The sequence below is a fragment of the Pelodiscus sinensis genome, chromosome 1, assembly GCF_049634645.1.
Source record: "Pelodiscus sinensis isolate JC-2024 chromosome 1, ASM4963464v1, whole genome shotgun sequence".
Lineage (NCBI taxonomy): Eukaryota > Metazoa > Chordata > Testudines > Trionychidae > Pelodiscus > Pelodiscus sinensis.
The window spans coordinates 85,036,523-85,059,042 of NC_134711.1; the positions used below are offsets into that span (position 1 = coordinate 85,036,523).

Consider the following 22,520-nt stretch of genomic DNA (forward strand, 5'->3'; position numbering starts at 1 on the left):
CCCCTACAGAAAAACATGCCCCACTGCCTACTCTTTCCCTTCTCTTTTAGATTCTGGTGGTACCATCAGTGGTCAAAGTCAGACAAGATGAACTAATTAACAGAATTCAAGTGCAACACTGGAGATACAATAATAATTTGCATTTCTGCAACCTCTTCCATTGAAGGATCCTAAAGCACTTTGCAAACAGGAATCTATTAAAGTGCAAAAGTATTATTTTATTTTTCCCCAGCTAGTCCAGCATCTGGCCTCTTACAGTGGTGCAACCACTGTGCTTCTCAGGACTAGCAACATGCCATCACCTACAATCCACAGATGGACATTTTTATACATTACTCTACCAAGGAATCAGATTAATCCCCAAAGTATTGCCTTTTTCATCATGTTGACTTACAAAGCTACATATAAGAGTCAAAAACTTATCCAGCCACAGCATTATAGCAGTTGCTCTGGGTGTGACTACCATAGCTGAGGTTGTTAATAGTTCCCATTCTAATCTCTGATTTTTTGCATACTCAGGATTTTCCAAAACATTCATATTAAGGGCTCATATTTTCCACAGTTGGTTGCCCCTAAAAAGTATACAGCTTTGCAAAGCTGAAGCAAAACTCTTTTCAGTTGTTTTCAATTATCAGGGGTTGGAGAAAAAACTTTTTATTATCACCATTTGAAAAAAAATATTCTGACCATTTTCGCAGGATTGACTCAAAATCCTGTATTTCTAAACTGCAAACACTAGTTTGTAAAAAGTCCTTAACAAGCAGAATGGGCTTCTTATGATGTAGGAAGGGACATGGCTTTAAAATACAGTTCTGAAGGTTTGGAAAGGAAGGTTTGGAAAGCAACAGACCATTCCATTAAACTGCATCTGCATTGTGTCCGTATATGGCTTCAATAATTTACAAATGCAGCTAGTAAAGTGGACAGAATGAAGCTTTGAAGCAAGGTGAGGCTTTGTCTACACTTCTAAAATTAAAGCACAGCCATGGCAGCACTTTAAAGTGAACATATGGTTCTCCCAATGCCATGAATAAACTCCATTTACTCTATAGCGCTATAACGTGCTGCGCTCGCAGGGTTGGGTATTTAGTGGAAGCCCCTTTACACTGGTGCTTTACAACTTGCTGAGCTCAGGGGGGTGTTTTTCACTCCTGAGTGAGAAAGTTGCAGCGCAGCAAAGTGGCTGTGTAGACTTAGCCGGAATGGAGTTGTCAGTTACAAGCTCTGCTAGGTTTTAGTCTACAACACTGACACTTTAAAGTGCTGTTTTTTGCTCATGATATTTGCTTATAATGCTAAGGCTAAGACTAGCCCTGTCGGTGGAGTTCGTTAGCAGAGGAGACCCAATTACATCAATACAAGGAAATGTGAAGCTCCACTGGTGAAGTCTGAAAAAGCTTTTAAGCTGCTCCCATCAAACAGCTTCTAATTGTTCCCTGTTTAAAGAACAGCAACATATGCATGCAGGGAAATTCAATGCAAAGGATCTGGGATAATTGCAATTTATGCTCTAATAAGCATGCATAAAAATGGCCAATGAATGCCACTGAGGATGATTATATTACCTTAATGTTCCACTGTAGGCACTAGCCACGAAAAGCCCTGGTACCCCTGGAAAATCTCGTAGAATATCCAATACCAGATATGGCATGAGCTGAAAAAAATGCATAGATTGAGAAATAGTAAAATTAAAATCTCCCCTTCCTGCCTCTTTGTAGTGACTCCCTGCTTCAGTAATCCTAACTCACTGGATGCTATCTGAGGTGCTTCCCCCCGACCTTCCTAGACAGGGGCACATCCTCTGAATGGGGGTTCAGGCCTAAGCCAGAGAAAGCAAAGGCACAGAGCCTCCATGCAAACCACCCATGTCACTCTGCATCTCTCTTAAGCCATGTGGACCTCAGGGGGAAGAAAGAGCCACAGATTTTGGACCTTTTGGTTGTAGCACAGGGGAGCACCCCCGCCAAAAAAAATTTAGTTTCCCACAGAGGGTTGTCATCCTTGGTCTTCCTTGTTCTGTGCATCACTAGGGAATAAGAGGATTTCTGGTTCCTTATTTTATTATCCATGTGTCCTCCTTAATTACAAATAAAATATACTCCCTGGTTTCAAGTGTCCCAAAATGTTCCTTAATGTATCTTTCCTAAGGGACAGATCCTAAGAGCACCCATGACGCTGGAGATATGTGTGCTCAGTCTCACACTTTAGGAACAGCCCCTAAAGGCAGCAATTCTAATTCATCCCCAGCTATTAAACCATCGATATGCTTAGTATCAAACCTGGTCTGGTGCTGACACATGCTTTGCTGTCCATGGGTCACAATCACGGTATATCGAGTACATTGCTAATCCACAAAACATTGCACAAACAAGAATCGCCCACAGTCCTACAAGATTTATATAGAGAGATCTGCACAAACATGAAAGAAAACAACAACAGTAATGAGTTAGCCATAGTTCTTCTTGGAATCTTGATCAAACAGCATCATACTGAAACGTTGGTAAAGGTAAACAGGTCCTACTGTACCTGCATTTGCTTCCTTGTTGGCAGCCAAAGAAAAGAGAAACCTTGTTAACTGAACACTTCTTAGTCTAGTTACATGCTGTGATCTGACTGGCTACCAGAGCAGTGCAAAGCTCTCAACACCCCTGGAATTGCTGAAAACCATGATTAGCCAGAGAGTAACTCAGAGACTAGGATTCACACTGTGACCCCCCCTTCCCGACCTGGTGAGCTGTTATTCACACAAGCAGCCACATGGTCAGCCCATGAGATTGTTTATGGGAATAACTGGCACTAGCAATGGATCACAATATAATCGCAGAGGTGCATCCTATAATGGAATCTATCCTGAGGTCATGTAACATCTGTAGTTATTTTGCATGTCTCACTGTGTTTTCTTCATTCATGGGAAGCTAGCAGGAAGGGAGCCACACATTCTCCTGTATGTTCAGGCCTCAAAGGCAGTTTCAGGGATGGGGACTCTTGAGTCAGTCATAATAATATGTACGGGCTCCCCTTATTCAGCAGCGGCATTCCTGCACCTTTGGTCACAAACTCCAGGGCTCATGCACCCATGGGTGGGGGAGGGGAATAGAGGGTGATCAGCACCCACAAGCTAGAGCTTCAGTGCGAAATGTGATGAGTTTTGTGTTGCTAACAGCATGTGCACTTAGGGCAAAGAGTTTGTTTGAAAACAGAGGTACGTGTTTAAGGCTTGCCATTAAGTTAATGCTCATTAGACAATCCAGAAAGATTTCCCAAGCTCTCTAGTTAAAATATAGAAAACAAAGGGTAGGCATAAATGGCCCATTTTCAGAATGTAGAGAAGTAAATACCGGTGTCCCTAGAGGGGGCTTGTACTAGTCTAGGACCCGTGCTGTGCAACATGTTCATAACTGATCTGAAAAAAAGGGGTCAAAAGGGAGGTAGCAAAGTTTGCAGTTGATACAAAATTACTCAAGATAGTTTAGTCCAAAACAGACTGGGATGAATTACAAAGGGATTTCACAAAACTGGCTGTCTTGGCAACAAGAAGATGAAATGCAATGTTAATGCAAGTGGCATAATATAAACCCAACTATACACACAAAACGACGGTGCCTAAATTAGCAGTTACCCATCAAGAAAGAGGGCTTGGAATCATTTGCAGTACTCTGTAAATACTATGTTTCCAGAGTACTGCAAATGCATAAGAATCCTTCTCACTGTACCTCTATCATTTTCCATCTTTGGAAGACCTAAAAATTCTCTCCAGTCATCAATGGGATAAACTCAGCTGAATAATGTAGGTGCCTTTAACGTGCATCAAAATAATACCAGGGAGCCAAGATGTAAATAAGATTTGCTGACAGTTTCATCCAGAAACTTCAGTGAGACATAATATCTTTAAACTATAATGTTAGTGAAGACAACTTGTAGGTGAGTGCAATGATTTTAATGTACTGTAGTTCATGATAATGTAATTATGTAGTTCAGAACAACTGAATCACTATTAAAATAGTAAAGATACAGCAGTGTATAAATATACTGCAAATAGTTTCCCCTCAGCACTGGCAGAGTACAGTACCTCCCTAACCACTCACACCTCTTCAAAACCATCCACCAGCAAAACCAAAAGTCAGTGCCTACATCTTTGGTGTCTTGCACTGTGCAGCTCTGCTGTGCTTATATAGTGTCAGGGTCCGCATGGAGAGGAAATGGGGAAGGACTTTGTAAATGTCCCCTAACAAAGACCACACACCTTTGAAGTCTGCCATGGTACAATACTCTTCTATTGGCATGGAGTCCCTTAGAGCTGTTGCTTCTAGGAGAAAATTAATTGCCCATAGACTATAGGCAGCCCTTCTTAGTGCCTAGTTAATCTTGGAGACTTAATGTACTAAACCTGTGGGCTGTGTCTACACTGGCCTCCCTTTCGGAAAAGGGATGCTAATGTAGCACTTTGGAATAGGCAAATCCGCGGGGGATTTAAATATCCCCTGCGGTATTTGCATTAACATGGCTGCCGCTTTTTTCCGGCTTGGAGATAAGCCGGAGAAAAGCGCCAGTCTAGACGTGATTCTCCGGAAAATAAAGCCTTTTCCGGAGGATCTCTTATTCCTACTTGAAAGGCTTTATTTTCCGGAGAATCACATCTAGACTGGTGCTTTTTTCCGGCTTATCTCCAAGCCGGAAAAAAGCAGCAGCCATGTTAATGCAAATACCACGGGGAATATTTAAATCCCCCGCGGATTTGCCTATTCCAAAGTGCTACATTAGCATCCCTTTTCCGAAAGGGAGGCCAGTGTAGACACAGCCATGGTGTCCAACATGCTAGCCACTAGCCACGTGTGGCTATTTGGCCGGTTGAGTGTGGCTAATTTGCTACAGCAGTAGCCACTATGTTGTATGGCTACTACTTAAGAACTGTTTGGGCACCAATGTAACTGATGCAATCTTCTGCAGAGGGTTAGAGCACAGGCAGCACTAGCCTGCAGCTAAAGACAAAAGGCTCCAGCTTCAAGAATGAATGTAACTTCGGCTACCCTAGGTCTCCATTCAATGTTGGCTATTCAAAATGCTCAAACCTTCCTATCCACTCTGGCTTCCCTCTCTACAGAGATGGAGCTCTTTCAGATGTACCATATCCCACAATGCCCACAGGAGTGTGGTCTTCAATTGGGTGCACTGGTGTAATGTGCATACAGAAGAAGGCTATACAGAATTTAACAAATTTAACAAACTGATACACTTAAATACTGGAGATACCAGTGCACCACTGATGGCCTGGCACAGCTGTAGAGCATCACTGGCACTCAGTGGGCCTCAGGCAATTAAATTGCTACTGGTGGTTGGAATACAATTAATTTTAGAGAAGTACAGAGAAGGAGCCATGTCCTTGAAGACTATGCTCCTGTAGGCGGTGTGGGTTGCAGGAGGGTTAGGCAGAGGCCAATGAACTTTATGAAGCTAGGAACAGTCTAGAGCTAGAAGTACCCAGACACCTCCAGTGATCTAAAGGAGTGCCACCTCCGTGGAGAAAAAAGCTGAAGAAGACAACAAGGCTTGAGCATTTTGGACGCACAAGGTAGCAGAGGTTGCATTAATACTTGAAGCGGGAGCTTTTTTTCTGTAGCTGCAGGCTCGTGTTGTCTGTGCTTTAACCCTCTGCAGGAGATGGAGTTTGTTTAGTATGTTCGTTAAATTAGTACAACTCTCATGGGTAGACATGGCTTCAAATAGCAGGTTTTAGCCTAGGCCATTTCAGTTAAAAATTAAACAAAATTGCTGTTAATTGAGTGAATAATGGCAGAAAAATATGACCATGCCCAGGTAACCTACAACATTTTCAAATCTTGCTTTTAAACCATGGTGCTGGTTGGGGAGAGTTTCAAATGCCAATATTTGATTTTGTCCTGATTAAATATTATTTCAGAGTGACGCCCTCTGACTTAAAATGAATTGTTCTCACTAATTCTGAATGAATAATGCTGGGTGGAATACTTTTCAGCAAAACTGGCATTATGTCTGGAAAGATGATAGAAGGGTTTCTTTTGTAATAAGAATAGAAGATTTCAACACTCAAACCACTATGTGGTGCCTTTGAAGAGCACTTTGAATAAGAGATCTACCTGAGATTTTCCTTGCAGATTTCCAGAAATGCTCCCTAATAAGGGCAAGACTCCCCCATTAATATGGGGAGGTTTCAGGACTCACTCACAGATTCCTGGGAGGCTCAGGCCTTCTACATGGGAACCACTGTATGTTCACAGCAGCTCTGGCCAAGTGACTCCAATGGTGCCACACTCCCAAACTCCTCTGGCCACAATTGAACTGCTTGTAGGATGCCTTTAAAGGATCCCAGTGCAGAGGAGGTGCAAACAAGTAATATAGCTTCCGATGGAAGAGATGCTTTCATACATTTCTCACCTAAGTATTGCTGGCAAATTTGTAAGTTTCCTCTACAGATTTACTTAAGTCCTAACTTCTGACCTTGAAGTAAAGGTGGACCACCATTTTATTTAGAAAAAACTACAGTTCCAAATGCATGGAAAAAAGAACTGATCACCAGTGTCAAGCTGCTTACAGCTTCAGGACTGGTCACTAATGATTCTGAACATGATTCTTCAGCAATTTCATCATTGGACCATCCATTTCAGTGGCTTTATGATCGAATCCTTTACTGTTTATTCTGGTACAACTCCCAGTCACTGATTCAGGTTGAATATAGTACCAAGCCAAGATCTGATGTGAATAGAAGCTTTGCACAAATAACAACCATACAGTTTGGTTTCTAGGTTGCAAATGAACTTAATACAGCTATCTGTACACACGAGGACCAGCATCACAAAACAGATGGGCACAAAACTGAATGGTGCCATAATTTATAAATCCTGGCATTTATTCTTCCACTTTGCTTTTGTTCTTGTTCACAAAGCAGAACGTACAGGTTGTTGCTACCTTTTGTGAGCAAGTTTTATATACATTTAAAGCAGTCGTTTGAAAATATCCCTTTATGAAGAACAGATATGGCTAAAGGCAGGCACTGAGGAGTTACATTTATTGCATGCAGACTTACAGTTTTGCTTGGAACCTGGTTTTGCAGGCAATATATCTCTGCACTTGGGACTGGTTGACCCCATATATACCAGTCCAGGTGAAGGTCCCACCTATGACAATTGTCCAGAAGGTATGCCTTTGCAAAGGATTTGGATTAAAGCTAAATGGAAGAAAAAAAATAACAAACTCAGAATATGGACAAAGATGCAGATGCTGTTTAACATCTTCAAGACTGTTGAAGCTGGTCACATTTTAGCTAAGGATTTATAAACTTACTCCCAGAAATTTAATCTTCCTCCATGGTAGGAATCATTTAGAATGCGTCCGATTCCCCCTTGAACCACCACAGCACGTATAATCACGGATGAAAATCCAGCTACCATGATTCCAACCTGGAAAACATCTGTCCAGACTACTGCCTTTAGGCCACCCTGTGTGAGGAACAGCAGATTCAATGTATAGTAGGAGCATGAAATTAAGATGAAATTCAAATGTATGGGCCAGCTTATCCCCACCTCAGGAAAATGGCATGGGAAGGGCAGAGTGAGGTGATCAGTTTCTTTCAGCCTAACTCTCTTCGGCTCTCAGTGCTATCAAGATGGATTCTGCCTTTTCTATGTGGTTATGTAGAGCCCTGCATACATACAAAATTTGTATCCACATCTATATCCGCAAAATGAGCCGCGGATATCTACATGCACCTCTGAAGATGTGGGTACCCACAGATATACAGTGGATATCCACAGATTTGTAGGGGTCTATGGGAGAGCACAGATCCACAGAGGATGTTTTCCATGTGCAGTCTGGAGCAGGGGAGAAGATGGCCTGACCTTCTGCCTTCATTCAAGTTTAAACTCAATCTTTGTGTGCTACTTTCTAGTGGAAGGTTGTTCTGTATTTTAACTGACCTGTTAAAGGAAGGGGTGAGGGTTTCTATAAAATGAACTGTCAACATACCAGTGTGCAATAGAATGTACAGACAACTCCAGTGGCAACCACTGCACCCCATAAGTCAAATCCTGTGACTGAAAAAGAGAGAAAATGTACAACTGCAAAGACTGTTTATAAAGTAAATCTCTTAACAGCCAACAAGATTTCTGGGGGAAGGGGTGTCTGGTTGTCTGAAAAAAAATAGAACAATTTTAAATGGACAAGTGGAAAATAATGGTAGCACTGAAATTATTTGTGCACTAAAGCCCAGTGACTTTGACAGACAAAGAATAAAACCGACTCATAACCATTATTGTGATAGACTTTACAAACTGCTGAGCAATTAGAAATATTTTTGCATCTAAGGACTAATTTCCCTTTAATTAAAATTTCAACAGCTAAGACTATATGCTAACTTTTTAAGCGCATGAATTATCTCATTGACTTCAACACAAAGGGATTCATGCAGGTAGACACTAAGGGTATGTCCAGACTACATGGCTCTGTTGACAGAGCCATGTAAACTAGTTTACCCGGAATAGGCAAAGAAGTGGGGATTTAAATAATCCCTGCTTCATTAAAATAAACATGGCCACCGCGCTGTGGTAAAATAAATGAAGTACCTTGTAAAATGTAATATAATTAGGATTTTTTCTTTTTACCTTGATTCAGTGCCAAAGCTGGAGCATAAATAACAATTCCAGTGTATAAAATCTAAAATGGATAAAGGACACACTAAGACAAATGAAAAGCAACTTGTTCTATACCTTCTTAAATTAATTTACCTGTAGTATACATAGGGAAATTTATCTATAGATATTCACAGAGTCTATATCACCAGAACTGTGCAGTATTAAGTAATAATTCCTAGAATATTCTGTTCCTAGAATGAACGCTACAATGGTTCTTAAATACACAGGCCCTCTTTGACTTTTCCTGGCTTTTATATCAAATTATTGTATTGTTAAAAAAGTGCCGTAATCCCATACAATGCCAGGCTGCTGAAACTCGTGGAAAGAGAAAAAATGCTGAGGCTGGCAAGTACTTTTTCAAGAAATCTCTTGTTACCTTGATGGCATTCAATATGCAAACATAACTCAGATTAACCAGAACTAGAGCTATGATATTCAGTAATAATTCTGGTTTATTAGGGTTTATAGACACTGTAGGCTGCCTACATTGGAGAGTGACACGCACATAGGGGGTTGTGTGCAGGTCTGATTATCCATCCCTTACCAAAGCTTTTCCCTTATGATTATCATCCAAATGTGACGACGAGTATCGATACTGCCTATAGTTGTTTGATTTATTCCTTTTTAAATCCTGTTTGCCTTTTAATTTGTTGGAGCAAATTCAGACTTGGCCTTAAAGTCACAGATGGTGGGGAGCAAAGGGGCAATTGCCCCAGGGCTCCCAGCCGCCTCTGCCATGACCTCAGCAGTAGCAGCAGACACTGCCCCAGGCCCTTTAAATTGCCTGCGGAGCACATCACTCTGGGCAGCTCTGAGGGCTGACAGGAGGCTAAGGGGTGAGGAACATGGTGCACTCCCAGCAGCGCTGAGAGCTAGCTGCCCCCAGCCCCACTCCTTCCTCAAGCACCCCTACCTTTCCCAAGGACTCGGCAAGTCTGTTGCCGCCCCTCCCCTGCAGGCATCACCCAGAACCTGCACGCTAAACCCAGCAACTGAGATTAGGTCAAAGTATTTCAGCCCATGAGAAACTAGACTGTGATGTATAAAAGGCAGAGACTAAGAGGGACCCAGCTGCATCAGTGAGATCTACCAAGACTCTTGGCAAGTGACCTGTTCCCACATGCTGCAGGGGAAAGTTTTTTTAAAAAAAATCAAGATCACTGCCAACCCCACATCTGACAAGCAAGAGCCAGCCAGCCAAGCACCTGAGAGGGAGAATGCTCAGAGCCACCTCAGAGCCCTGGCCATCCCCACCACAACAAGCAAGGAAAATAAAGCCATGCCCCTGCTCCTTCAACTTGTACCACCATATATCCGGCTTTCCAATGGTTTACTCAGGTGATATTCCTATTGATCTCAGTGGGGACAGCACCTTATCATCATCAGCTGAATGTGCTTTTCCCCCCCACAGAATTCCAAACTGGTGCCATTTTCAAGTGTTTTGCATACTTTGGGCCAAATCTTTGGCCAAGCTAAGGCTGCTTCACACTGTTCCTGTAGCACAAAGCCATAAACGCAGCTAAGCCAGGGCTGTAGAGGATTCACTCTATGTTGGGGAATCTTCTGGTAACCATAGGACTGCCATAGTAACTCCTACATCATCTCCTTTCCACTGTCATCTCTATCAACGCCTCCCTTCCCATGGTGAAAGGGGCCTGGCTAGGGCATCTCTGCACAGACTGGCCCCTTAAAATTGTGGGCATTCATGTTTAATGTATAGGCTGCTCCACATCATGTTAAGAGTCCGACTCAATTCCCAGACTGGTGAAACAAAGTTAGTTTAAAGCCACCTTTCCCCTCCACTCTCTTCCTCAGGTGTGCTGAGTGTATTCCCCTCACAGATAAAGATATAGCTTCATAGAGCTCAAGCTGTGCTGTTTTGTCACCTACACCTGTTTTCTGACCAACCTACACCTAACTTGTAGGCTTCACAAATTGTAGAGTACCTGGCTGACTGTGAGCTCGGCATGATACAGCAAGCTTTTTGAGTGAATCAGCATCCAAAAGTAGGTTTCTAATAAGCAGTGAGGGTTTTCCCATCTGCTTTTTGGCATCCCAGACAAAATGTGTTCTTGTCACATCCATTACCAAATTTTGTATGAATTAAAAGAATCAAGATCTAATTGTTCATCTTCTTCATTATCTTTAGATTGTGTTACTAGAAAAAATGACACACTGATGGCTATAGGACCAATAAAATTATGCCAGAAAAATGGTAAAATACAGTATTCCACTATACTCCTAGTTCTCCCTATATCTCTGATGGGTTTGTATTGCTTTACAGGGAGGGACAAGTATCAGTGCCAAGTAGCAAGCGGCCAGCTAGCATTGTAATGTATGTTTTAGTTCAATGTTCCCTAGATACTCAGGTTACTCAAGAGTCCTCCGGGCAGGGAACAAAGAGCAGCGCGGGAGAGCTTATGTTCTCAAACTCATTATTAGGTAGGATTAAGAATTTCCTTGTCTCTTTCTTTCGTGTTAATTTCTCATATTTCACAATAAGCTTAGCAACCACTTACAGGCAACTACCAGTTACATCACATTAAGTAAAGCAAAAGTTTATTAAAGATCAAAGAACCTGCTTGAGGTTTACTTGCCGTTTGTATAATGAAGAGGATTGTCCCACAAAGACGCAGATATTTATTAAATCGAAGCTCTAAATACTGCAAAAGAGATGAATAAACAACTTTTCTGTAAAAATTTTACATTTAGAGAAATAGTATTAAGAACTCGCCTGAAAGAAAAGATACTACTGTACAGAAGTCACAGTTTTGATATTGACGTGGATGGCTGTTAGCTCTCATGGTCACCCTGAACTTGTTTAATGCAGACATCACAGTCATTTAGTTTAACCTGAGAGAAGCTAAATATTTATCTAGTCAATACAAGATGGAGTACACAGAACAGATTTTGGTCATATGTATATACATATGTAGAAACTTCTACCATAAGTGTCTTAAAGCAGTTTTTAGACAATAGTTGTGCATTATGATTGAACAAAATCCAGAAGTTGTTATGCCTTTAGCTATGATGCTAGCTAATTAGGAGTAAATATAACTTTTTTTTTTATAGTGAGGAAAAAGGAAAAGTTATCTCTGTCTTCTTGGGAAACTGCCAAGATTTTTATTTGCACCTGAACAGCTGCCTGAGATGGACAGAAGGTTTTCAGTTTAACTGAATCATATAAAGCTAGATCTCCTGCTACTGTTGCACCATGAGCAGCACTTGCCTGAAAACATTCACTGTCTGTTAGCATTGTATATAAACCCAGCTTCTAGCATGGTATAGAACAGGGGGAGTCAACAAGCGAACTGCAGATTGCCAGATGCTTTTGAAATAGATACTGTGGCTACGTCTACAAAGTGGAGCTATTTCGGGATACCTGTGGTATCCCAAAATAGCTATTCTGTGACTTTAAACATGCCCATTATTTTGAAATAGATTTCGAAATAACAGGCATGCTATTTTGGCATCCCTGTAACCCTTGTTCCATGTTTGTTAGTCTTTAAGGTGCTGTAAGACTATTCATTGTTTTTTAAGGTTTTCCAAAATACAGAGAATGATGAGCTTTCATAGGCAAAACCCACTTCATCAGATAAAGTCCAATTCATCTGAAGAAGTGGGTTTTGCACACAAAAGCTCGTGATTCCATATATTTTTGTTAGTCTCTAAGAGTATGTCTACACTACCCTCCTATTTCAAAATAGGAGGGTAATGTAGGCATACCGCACTTGCAAATGAAGCCCGGGATTTGAATTTCCCGGGCTTCATTTGCATAAACCGGGCGCCGCCATTTTTAAATCCCGGCTGGTTCGAACCCCGTGCCGCGCGGCTACACACAGCACGAACTAGGTAGTTCGAACTAGGCTACCTAGTTCGTGCCGCGTGTAGCCGCGCGGCACGGGGTTCGAACCAGCCGGGATTTAAAAATGGCAGTGCCCGGCTTATGCAAATGAAGCCCGGGAAATTCAAATCCCGGGCTTCATTTGCAAGTGCGGTATGCCTACATTACCCTCCTATTTCGAAATAGGAGGGTAGTGTAGACATACCCTAAGTGTGTCATATGACCACTCGTTTTTAAAGTTACAGATGAACATAGCTACCCATCTGAGATTTTTGAACGGACACTGACATTTTTTATTTACAACCTCTGCTTAGTGTTAGTATTGGTATTTTTTTTTTCTGAAATTTGGTTCTTCACTATAACTTGAGCAAGAAATTTTGACTTTGATAAAAATAATTAACTAGATTATAGAATATTAGTAATTAATTAATATCCAGATTTTTCTACAGCATGAACCACAACTTTCTGCCTACAGTGTCAGCTGAGACTCAAGATCCTCAAGTGACAGTTAATCTTGGCTGCATTTGACTTTTTTTGCCCTGAAATTTCATTCCCTTGACTTAAGAGAATCATCCATGTACAGCTGACCAAAGAAACTCTCCATTACCTGTCAATCTGATCAATCAGAGCAGATTCAAATATCTAATTATTTCATAGAGCAGGCATTTGTCTTTGAGTCTTTTCAGTTGTTTAAACATTACTTGAATTTTGAATGGATGCACAGCGAGAGGCAAAGTTTAACTCTGCAATGAACAAAAAGAAGTGTTTGCCCTATGGTTATCTAGTCATACTAGCAGTGCAGGGAATGAATTTAATGGCTGCACTTTCAATAATGCCGCATTTTTATATTGGTCTTTTTCAGAAGTTGGCTTCTAGGTAAAATTAAGGGCCCAAACTTACATGGTGCAAAGTTAGCTTGAGACAGTTAGATCTGTACTGGAGAATTTCCCCTATGTGGGAGAGAATGTAATGGAAGCTGTTCTTCCACCTCCTCCGCAGGACTTCATTGCTTGATGTAAGACTAGGCAAGAGGTGGGAAGAGTGAGGGGGCAATTTCATTAAGGCTCCCAGTTCCTCATGGAGACTTGTTCCCGCAGGGAGGAACTTTATTCCAGAGGCCTTTGTTAAAATTGCCCCATGTGCAGCTTCACCTCATTTGGCTGGAGTGCAGTGGAAATCAAGCCCCAATTTTCTAAAGCCATATTCTGGCACTTGGGTAGAAGTGGCCTGAATGTCACATTTGCTGAGAACTTGCAGATCTCATTTTGTAAGTACTGTGGAAAATCCAGCCCCTGCTATTTAGAGCCCTGATCCAGAGACATATTTATCTTTAAGAACAAGAGGAAGGCCCAGTGAAATCAACAGGACTGCTCATATGCTTGACTTTAAGACTATTGCCACTGCCCCCTCATGATTTATGAAATTGGCATATTAATATGCATAACTCAAAGATGATTTATGCAAAATGCATTATGTAGCATTGATTTTTAAGTTACAATCTGCTGAATCTGTATATCCTCTTTTTGTGTACGTATCGTTCTTATATGTGAAGTTAGAAATATAAAGTGTAGATATAATGTGCTAATGAGGGCCATTAGTGATATTTTAGGAATAAATGTGACCATGCCAACTGGTACTGGAGTCCATCTTGAATCTTATATTTTTCCATGGGGATAGGGAGCCTGAACAAAGGGTTCCCGCCTTGGGGGAAAATCTATTCAAGGAAAACAATCAGGTCTTTGTCTTTAGCTGGCCTTTGAACTGCCTGGCCCACCCTAATAGGATACACATGAAGAAACCTGAAAGTAAAGAACTCGGGAAAAAGCTGTAGACCCAGGCCACAGTAAAGATCAACTTCAGACCTTCAAGCATTTTCACAACTGGTTAGAGTAAGAATTTGCATGTAAGAAGGTTCTGAGTATATTAGTATTATTTTAACTTAGTAACGTACTTTCATCTGTTTTCACTTGCAATCATTTAAATCCTACTTTTGTTTATTATCAAGCCTACTGTAAATAACTGTTTACCAGGGGGAAGCAACCACTGTGCATATCTCTTTCATTGATAATGGGAGTGGTAACCCTAACTCTGTGCATTGGCTGGGGGAGACCAGAGTTTCTGGCACAGCAGGACAGGGTGGTGGGGTGCCCCAGAGGGCAGGAAGGTGAGTATCAATGGCTTGATCAGCACAGGGGTGTAAACCCCAAGGAGATTTCTGTGATTCGCCCCACCACACACATGATATGCTCAATCAGGCTATAGGAATTTCAGTTGAGACACTCAGAATTGGGAACTTGGCTTCTATTTTAACGGGCTTCTCTGTGTGTTTGAATATTTAGTCCAAGTCATCAACCAATCTGTACATAAATAAATCCACAGCTTGACTTCAAAATCTTAAAGGGTGACAATCTCGAGGACAAATCCAGAAGGCTGGTGACCATATTTTCTGAACCAAAATTAGGGACACAGCCACACCCCCTGACCCCAGCTAGCCATGCCCCCTGACCCCAGCTAGCCAAGCCCCCTGACCCCAGCTAGCCATGCCCCCTGACCCCAGCTAGCCATGCCCCCTGCCACAAGAAGTCCCACCCCTGGAGGTAGTACTCCTGGGGTCAAGATGGACACATGACCAAAAGTAACGGTGTCGTGTGACCCCTCTAAGAACTCTTCCCACCGTCCTCTAACAATAGGGGACAGTTTGGTCCCAACAGGCCCCCCCCATGCAACTATCTTGCAATTGCATTAACCCAATTTGCATTGCGTTAACTCTGGGGGAAGGCTGAGGACAGTGTTCCTTCTAAGATTTTCTTCCCATGAGCAGAGTGTGTTTTGTCTTATGCACCAGTATTGAATTCATGTGCACTTGTTTGAATGTGTGCCACTGTGGTAACCAAGTTATTAATAAATATCTTACAAACTTCTCCCTTTTCCCTCTGCTGCCATGTCTCCTACCCTCCCCTTGCCCCAACTGCTCCCCTGGTGCCTGCTGCCCCCCTCCCCTCACCTCTGCTGTCCTGGCTCCTGCCTTTCTCACTCCCCTCAGCCCTTTGGGGACCTGCCCCCCTCCCCTGAACCAGCTCGTCTCTTCCCCGTGTCCACTCTCTTCTAGCCCCACTCTGATCATCTGTAGCTACCCCTCTCCATCCCCTCTCCTAACATCTCCCTCTACCCACCTGCCCTGCCTCTGTTCTCTGGTGTCCACCCCACCCCCCATGTGTCTGCCCTTCTGATTCACACTACAATCCCCAGGCACCTGCACCTTCCCTTATCCCTGCACCTTCCTGGTGCCTCCCCCTTTCCTTACTGCCCCTGCCCTCCTTGCCCTCTTTCTTCCTGGTGCCCTCACCACCCTCTGCCCAAGTTCTCCTCACGTCCTCTGTGTCCTCACACATGTCTTGCCCCATCCCCTGCCTTCCTTATGCCCACCCTCCTTTCAACCCCTCTTCTCTTGGCACCCACTCCTCCCCTCTCCTTTTCCTCCCTCTTGTCCCCATTGTCCCTCCCCTCTCTTCTCCCAGCATCACCCTGTCCTCTCCCACTCCCATCCGCACTGATACCTCCCCTCCTTCCTCCTGCCCTTTTCCTCACTGTCTCCTCTTGGCCCCCTGGCATTTGTCTCTCCTCCCCCCTGCCCTTTGGTGTCTTCCCCTTTCTTCTCCTGCCCTGCTCTTCCTCCCCTCAGCACAAGCCTCTTCCTCTCAGCTTTCCCTGCCCCTTCCCTCACTTTCTGCATTCCAGTTTGGCGGGCTGGAGCCCAAGGTCTGGACCCAGCCGCTTGCCAGGACTGGAGCGGAGGCTCCCGTGGTGCTATTTTTAGTGCCACAGTCTGGGTCCTCGTGGGTGGCCCCGGCTCCAGCTGTAGTCAAGTGGCAACTGCATGAGGCTGCCCAGGCTGAAACATGCCTCACGCGGCTGCTGCTTGACTCTAATTGGAGCCAGGGCTGCTTGTGAGGATCTGGACTGCGGCATTAAAATTAGCTCCTCAAGATCTTCTGCTCCTGTCCCGGCACTTGCCGAATCCAAGTGCACCCCGCCCCGCAATGCCCCAGCCGGGCTCCTGCCTGGGTTCCAATGCAGCCTGAAGGAGAAGGAGGCAGGGCCGCCTGACCAGGACCCTGCGTGGCAGAGGCAATCCCATGGGAGAGAGTAAGCAAGGAGGAGAGAGGGGGGATTCACAGCACTGGAAGCTGGTCCAACTACCCTACACAACCTGCTGGGTGGGCGGAGGCTGCTGCACCATGCCAGTGACCCCCTCAAGTAGTGAAATGTCCAGCCGGGCTTTCCGGGACATTTCACTACTTGATGGGGCACTAGGACAGAGCATTTGCATTCAGGACAGTCCCATAAAAATCGGGACGTATAGTCAGTGTAAATCTAGTACAAAGTCCTCTATTGCTATCCAAAATACTGAATCTGCCTTACTGTAGCATGAGTGCTGCAAACTGTGATGCTTGGGGCTCCCTCCCTTCAGGGGGGTGAGCCAGTGCAGGTGCTCCAGCCATTGGGTGGTGGAGTGCCAAGGCTCGCTGTGACCCATACCCCCCCAAACTGTGGCACCAGTGTGCCCTGCTGTGCAGAGAGGAGGAGCACCTCTAAGCCTCATGAGCTGGACCTGTGTTAGCCACGGGTTGCAGCCAGCCCCTGGGTGCTGTCTGGCAAGTGGAGGCCGTGGCTCTTTGAACAGCAGTGCAGGCAATCTCTAACTCTATGCTATATCTACATTCACTTTTAGGCTACACTCCAGTTGCTTCCAGTGGCTAGGAACTGCAGCCAGTGGAAGCACGGGCAGCCCGTGCATATAGGCAAACTAGGCAGCTGCCTAGGGCGCCAAGTTGCATGGGGCGCCAAATTCCAAATCCTGCCCCTTCCATTTCCCCTTCCCTTTCCGGTGCCTTACCTGGAGCATGGCTTCCCTGCAGCCAGGAGGGGGGTAAGTCCTGGGAGAGGCAGCGCATGGAGGGGAGGGGGTCGGCCCCAGGGGAGGAGGAACACGGGCAGGGGGTGTCCGCCCTAGGGGAGGAGGAATGCGGGGGGGGGGGTTTCCCCTGTGCCACGGAGGGGAGGTCGGCCCCGGGGAAGGAGGAACGCGGGAGGGTTTCCCCTGAGCCACAGGAGCGGGGGTCGGCCGTAGAGGGGGTCCCCTGTACCATGGGGTGGGGTCGGCCCCAGGGGAGGAGGAACGCAGGAGGGTTTCCCCTGTGCCGTGGAGGGGGGAGGGGGGTCGGCCCCAGGGGAGGAGGAATGTGGGGGGTTTCCCCTGTGCTGTGGGGGGAGGGTCAGCCCCAGGGGAGGAGGAATGCAGGGGTTTCCCCTATGCCACAGGGGGGGGGGTTGCCCCGGGAGAGGCGCATGCTGGCTACTCTTTGGGGGGGTGGGATCTTGGGAGGAGGTGGGTGCAGGGGACTTTTACCCCAACTGACACCCTGTTCCCTCTCCCCAGCCACCAGCCCCCAAACTCCATCCCTAGGCCCCTACCTCCCAGCCCCCAGAACTCCAACTCCATCCCCAGGCCCCTGGCCTCCCAGCCACATAACTCCATTCCCAGCCCCCCCCTCCCCAGCACAGAACCCAAACCCTCAGTCGATATCTGCCCTTGGGGTTGGGGGGGAAGGGGACGCCGATTGCATGGTTCGCCTAGGGCGCCAGTTGCTGGCAGCTAGTCTCGGGCCGCCCCCGAGTGGAAGCATGGGGGTGGGAGGGGCAGTTGCCTGCAAGCGCATAGTTACGTGGAGCCACCTGAGCCCCAGCCCGATCTGCGCTAGGTAATTGCCCCCATCCCCCGTCCCCTCCTCCTGCCCAGAACATGCACCCTCAGCCCGCTCACTCATCCCCAGCCTTCCCACAGAATCTACTCCCCTCCCGCACAAGCCAGGTGGACCTCACGCTGACTGCACTCCCCCTGCTCGCTGCTTCACCCCCCCCCCCCCCCGCTCCGCCGCCCAGCTGGCCCGTGCACCGACCCCCCGCCGCCCAGCTGGCCCGTGCACCGACCCCCCGCCGCCCAGCTGGCCCGTGCACCGATCGCACTCCCCCGGCCCCGGCACCTTAGCTGAACGAGGAGACGGGGCCCTCCCTGCCTTCCCCTCCCCCCGCTGCTTTCTTGCTTTCCAGGGCTCCCCCAGGACACGCCTGCCCCTGCTCCTATTGGCTGGATTTCCAGCAGCAGGGAAAGGCTTCAGGAGCGTCCCTCAGGCTCCTTATCCCCCGTCCGAGGCGGGGGGGGGGGGGGGGGGGGGGGGGGTTAGCAGCGCGCAGCAGCTTTCTGCGGGGCTTTTAAGAGCTGCGAGGGCACCGGGAGAGCACATTAAAAATCGGGAGTGTGGCAGGAAAATGACAGCATACGGTCAGCACGTCCACTGAGACAGGAGCCGTAGGGGCATGGGAGGGACCTGCTATTGGCTCTGTAGGGGGCAATATCCCGGGAAGGGACGGGTTAGTAGCGGCAAGGCCACGTGGGGCAGCGCGCGCGGGAGACACAGGGTGGATGGGGGGGAGGGTACAGAGAGGCTGCTGACTGGGGTTAGGGGGCCCCCAAAGGGAGGAGAGGGGGCAGCCCCACTTACCTCGTAGGTGCTGGTGATGCCCAGGCGGTAGAAGACAGGCAGGAAGACCTCGGCGCTGATCACCACCACCAGGAGGTAGGTGATGGCGAAGATGCAGAAAATGGCCCCAAAGCGGTAGATCTCCGCCGGGGTGCCCAGCACGGTGACCGCCGACATGAAGCTGGCGGTGAGGGACAGCGCCACAGGCAGGGCGCTCATGCTGCGGCCGCCCATCAGGAAGTCCTTGGAGGTCTGCTGGCCACCGCCCGCGAAGGCGTAGTACACGCCGATGACCGCGGAGATCAGCAGCATGGCACCGAACACCACGTAGTCCCACACGGAGAAGTGCCCGATGGCCATGGCCCAGCCGCACGGGAGCTCGCAGTGGTGTTGGGGAGGGTTAGCTTTGGGGGTCGAGGGGGGTCACTACACTGGGCTACGGCCACCAGCCAGAGAGCCCGGCTCTCCGCACTCAGTGCAGGACTTTGCCCCACACACCCCGTGCCTGGCTCTGCGCTCCTACTCTCAGTGCGCCCCAGACCAGCTCTGCGCACCTTATACTTAGCTCTGTGAGCCCCACGCTTTTTGCTCTCCTGCACTGTTGAGTGCCACAGATCCCGCTGAGAGCTCAGTCCCAGGAAATCTTCTTTGCTCCCCTTCTCTGTTCTGGTCCCTCGGCGCATGTGGCACGGCTTTTGCTGGGAACACCAAGAGCAGTGACTAAATAAAGTCCCGGGTGAGTGGTTGACAGGAACCGGCTCAGCAGAGGAGCAGGAGGTTCATGGCCAAGATCCACCCACCTGCTCCCAGGCAGGGAGATTAGCTGTTAAATGTCTCAACTCTTGCACCAGGATTATTAGGGCTGGTCTTTATCAAGTGGGAGGGAGCTGTTAGACAGTGCTAGCCCTATCCTGGTGGCACAATGTCACTCATTTCAACACACTTATCCCTCCCATCCTTATGATTAAGAAGCTTGTTGGTGGGTGGAAATTAGTTTGCCCTTAAAACACTCATTCACCTTCCTCTCAACACTTCCCAGGACTTATTCCCAGGACTTATTCCCCGCCCTGCCAGACACCCAAAAGGCCTGGTGAAATTCTGCCTGGCTACTTGTATGGTATAGTATGGTATGGACTAATACAGAGATCGGTGGTTTTCAATCTCTGGTCCCCTGACCCGTGGGGGTCCTCAAACTATGTCTAAGATTTCCAAAGGGGTTTGCACCTCCATTTGAAATTTGCTAGGAGTCTGCAAATGAAAAAAAAAAAAGGTAGAAAACATGTTCTAGCATGTACCTATTACCTATAAGCCTGTATTTTAAAAATACTACTGCATAGGTGTTGTCTCCCAACAGCAAGGGAAACTCTTTCATAGCCAGAATCCCATTTAATACACCTCCTCTGTAAAGACCTTTCCCTCTTCTCCCCCCCCCCCCCCCCCCCCCCACCGCACTCTGGTAACCTCATGATCAACACTACCACTAGGGATGTGAAGGAGTAGTAGAGTAGTCAACTACTCGATAAGCAGGAGTTTATCGGGTAGCACTAGCCACTACTCAATCACTCTCTGCCCCCTCCCCCCACCCACACTCTTAAAGGGACAGAGAGGAGCCGGTGTGCAAAGACGCCGGCTCATTCGCTGGTTCCCCGACAGCTTTCAGACAACCCTTACCCTGCCACTCTGCATTTTTAAGTGGCAGCTGCAGGTCCGCTTCTCTATTTCAGCACAGGAGTCCCACCCTCCAATCCCTCCCCCTGCTGCCACTCTGCATGTTTAAAGGGACGTAGCTACGTCCCTCTAAAATTGCAGAGTGGCAGCGGGGGGGCTCTTGTGCTGAGACAGAGAAGCGGGACCGGACGGCTGCTGCTGCTGCTGCTACATCTCTTAAAACATGCAGAGTCTGTCCATCTCCACAGCTGCTCACCCCCCCATGGCCTCCAAACCCTGCCAGTTCTCCGGTGGAAAAGAAAGAATGGCGGATAGAAAGATGCCGAGATAGAGCAGAGGACCCACACTCCACCTGATGGCCTGAAGCGCAGGTAGGAGGGAGCCTGCCTGCCACCCGTCCCTGACCACCAGGCCAGAGCTCTTGACCCAGTTGACCGAGGAGGAGAAGGCCGCCGAGTAGACGGCTTGGCAGGCCTCCACCCATACCAGGTCACCCGGGTCCTGGACCACGAGGAGCACGTCATCGGCGTACACGACAGGACCAGCCGCAGCTCTGGCTCTTGGAGCACCAACCCCATCAAACTCCAATGGAGGAGACAGAGGAAGGGCTTAATCACTAGAGCGTACAGCTGGCCTAACAGTGGACACCCCTGACATACTCCCCGCTCAAAGCTGACTGGCTTGGTCAGGGCCCAGTTGAGCCTGACCAGATGCTCTGCAAAGGTGTACAGTACCCGGAGAAAACCCACACAATGGAGCCCAAAGCCAAAGGCCCGCAGAATGCCCAGGAGATACCTGTGGTCCACCCTGTCAAACGTCTTCTCCTGGTCCAGGGACAGGAGGGTGAATGACAGACCATCCCTACACCTGAGCTCCAAGAGATCCTGGATCAGATACAGATTATCAAAGATGCTGTGGCCCGGGATGGTATAGGTCTGGTTGGGGTGGACCATGTCCGCCAGCACGGACTGCTGTTGCAGCAAGATGGCTTTTGCTATACTTTGTAGTCTGTGCTGAGGAACAAGACGAGATGCCAATTTCAAAGGTCGCACAGGTCCCCCTTCTTTGGCAGCAAGGAGAGCACCACTCCCCTACATGACAGAGGGAGGACTCCGCTCTCCAAGGACTTGGCCCAAACGGTGATGAGGTCTGGGTCAAGGATGTCCCAAAACATGCGGTAGAACTCCACAGTCAGCCCGTCCATGCCCGGGGTTTTGTTGGTGGGCATGAGACGGAGGGATTCCGAGAACTCGGTCAGAGTGAGAGGCAGCTCCAGCCAGTCCTGGTTGCCCACGCTGACCGTCAGGAGTTTGGTCCAGAGCACCCTGCAGGCGTCGGTGTCGGTTGGATCCAGGAAGAATAAACTGGCGTAGAAGGCCCTGACTCTTCCACGCATCTCCTCCAGATCCATGAGGGGGTGCCATCCTCTGCCAGTAGGCAGGTACCGTGATTTTTGGCCCCTCACTTTTTCTCCAGGTATAGAAGACGCAGGAGCCGTGATCCATCTCCCAAAGGAGACGGATGCGATATTGAACAAAGGCGTCCCAGGCCTGGTGGTCTTTGAGGGTCTGGAGCTCCTCCCGCTTCTCCCAGTACGCTTCGCAGAGGGGTGGATCCTCTGGGTTGGATGCCAGGTGCTGCTAAAGCTTCAAAACCTCCCGTTACAGCTGCTCTATCGCTGTATCCCTCCACCAGCTGGTGCCCTGGGAGTAGTCTTGGCAAAAGAGCTGGGCGCACACCTTCCTTACATCCCACCATCGCCACACCGAGGGAAAGGCGGGCCGCTGCCCCCGCCAGGCCAAC

General features: G+C 47.5%; 1 protein-coding gene across 3 annotated transcripts in view; it reads right to left on the reverse strand.

Annotated features, from left to right (window-relative positions):
- SLC5A8 (solute carrier family 5 member 8) overlaps nucleotides 1-19,984 on the reverse strand; it is a 43,970-nt gene extending 23,986 nt beyond the window's left edge. The window contains exons 1-8 of one of the 3 annotated variants that reach the window (XM_075934269.1): nucleotides 19,604-19,984; nucleotides 11,261-11,326; nucleotides 8,634-8,685; nucleotides 7,999-8,066; nucleotides 7,318-7,472; nucleotides 7,061-7,201; nucleotides 2,280-2,409; nucleotides 1,566-1,654 (exon numbers count right to left, since the gene is read on the reverse strand). In XM_075934269.1, the coding sequence (XP_075790384.1) occupies nucleotides 1,566-1,654; nucleotides 2,280-2,409; nucleotides 7,061-7,201; nucleotides 7,318-7,472; nucleotides 7,999-8,066; nucleotides 8,634-8,685; nucleotides 11,261-11,326; nucleotides 19,604-19,732 (830 nt within the window). In that variant the 5' untranslated portion in view covers nucleotides 19,733-19,984. Of the gene's footprint in view, nucleotides 1-1,565; nucleotides 1,655-2,279; nucleotides 2,410-7,060; nucleotides 7,202-7,317; nucleotides 7,473-7,998; nucleotides 8,067-8,633; nucleotides 8,686-11,260; nucleotides 11,327-17,404; nucleotides 17,732-19,070 lie in introns of those variants that run through there. The other 2 variants (XM_006125861.4, XM_006125862.4) reach the window with 2 other exon arrangements.
- Nucleotides 19,985-22,520: the final 2,536 nt, after the last annotated feature.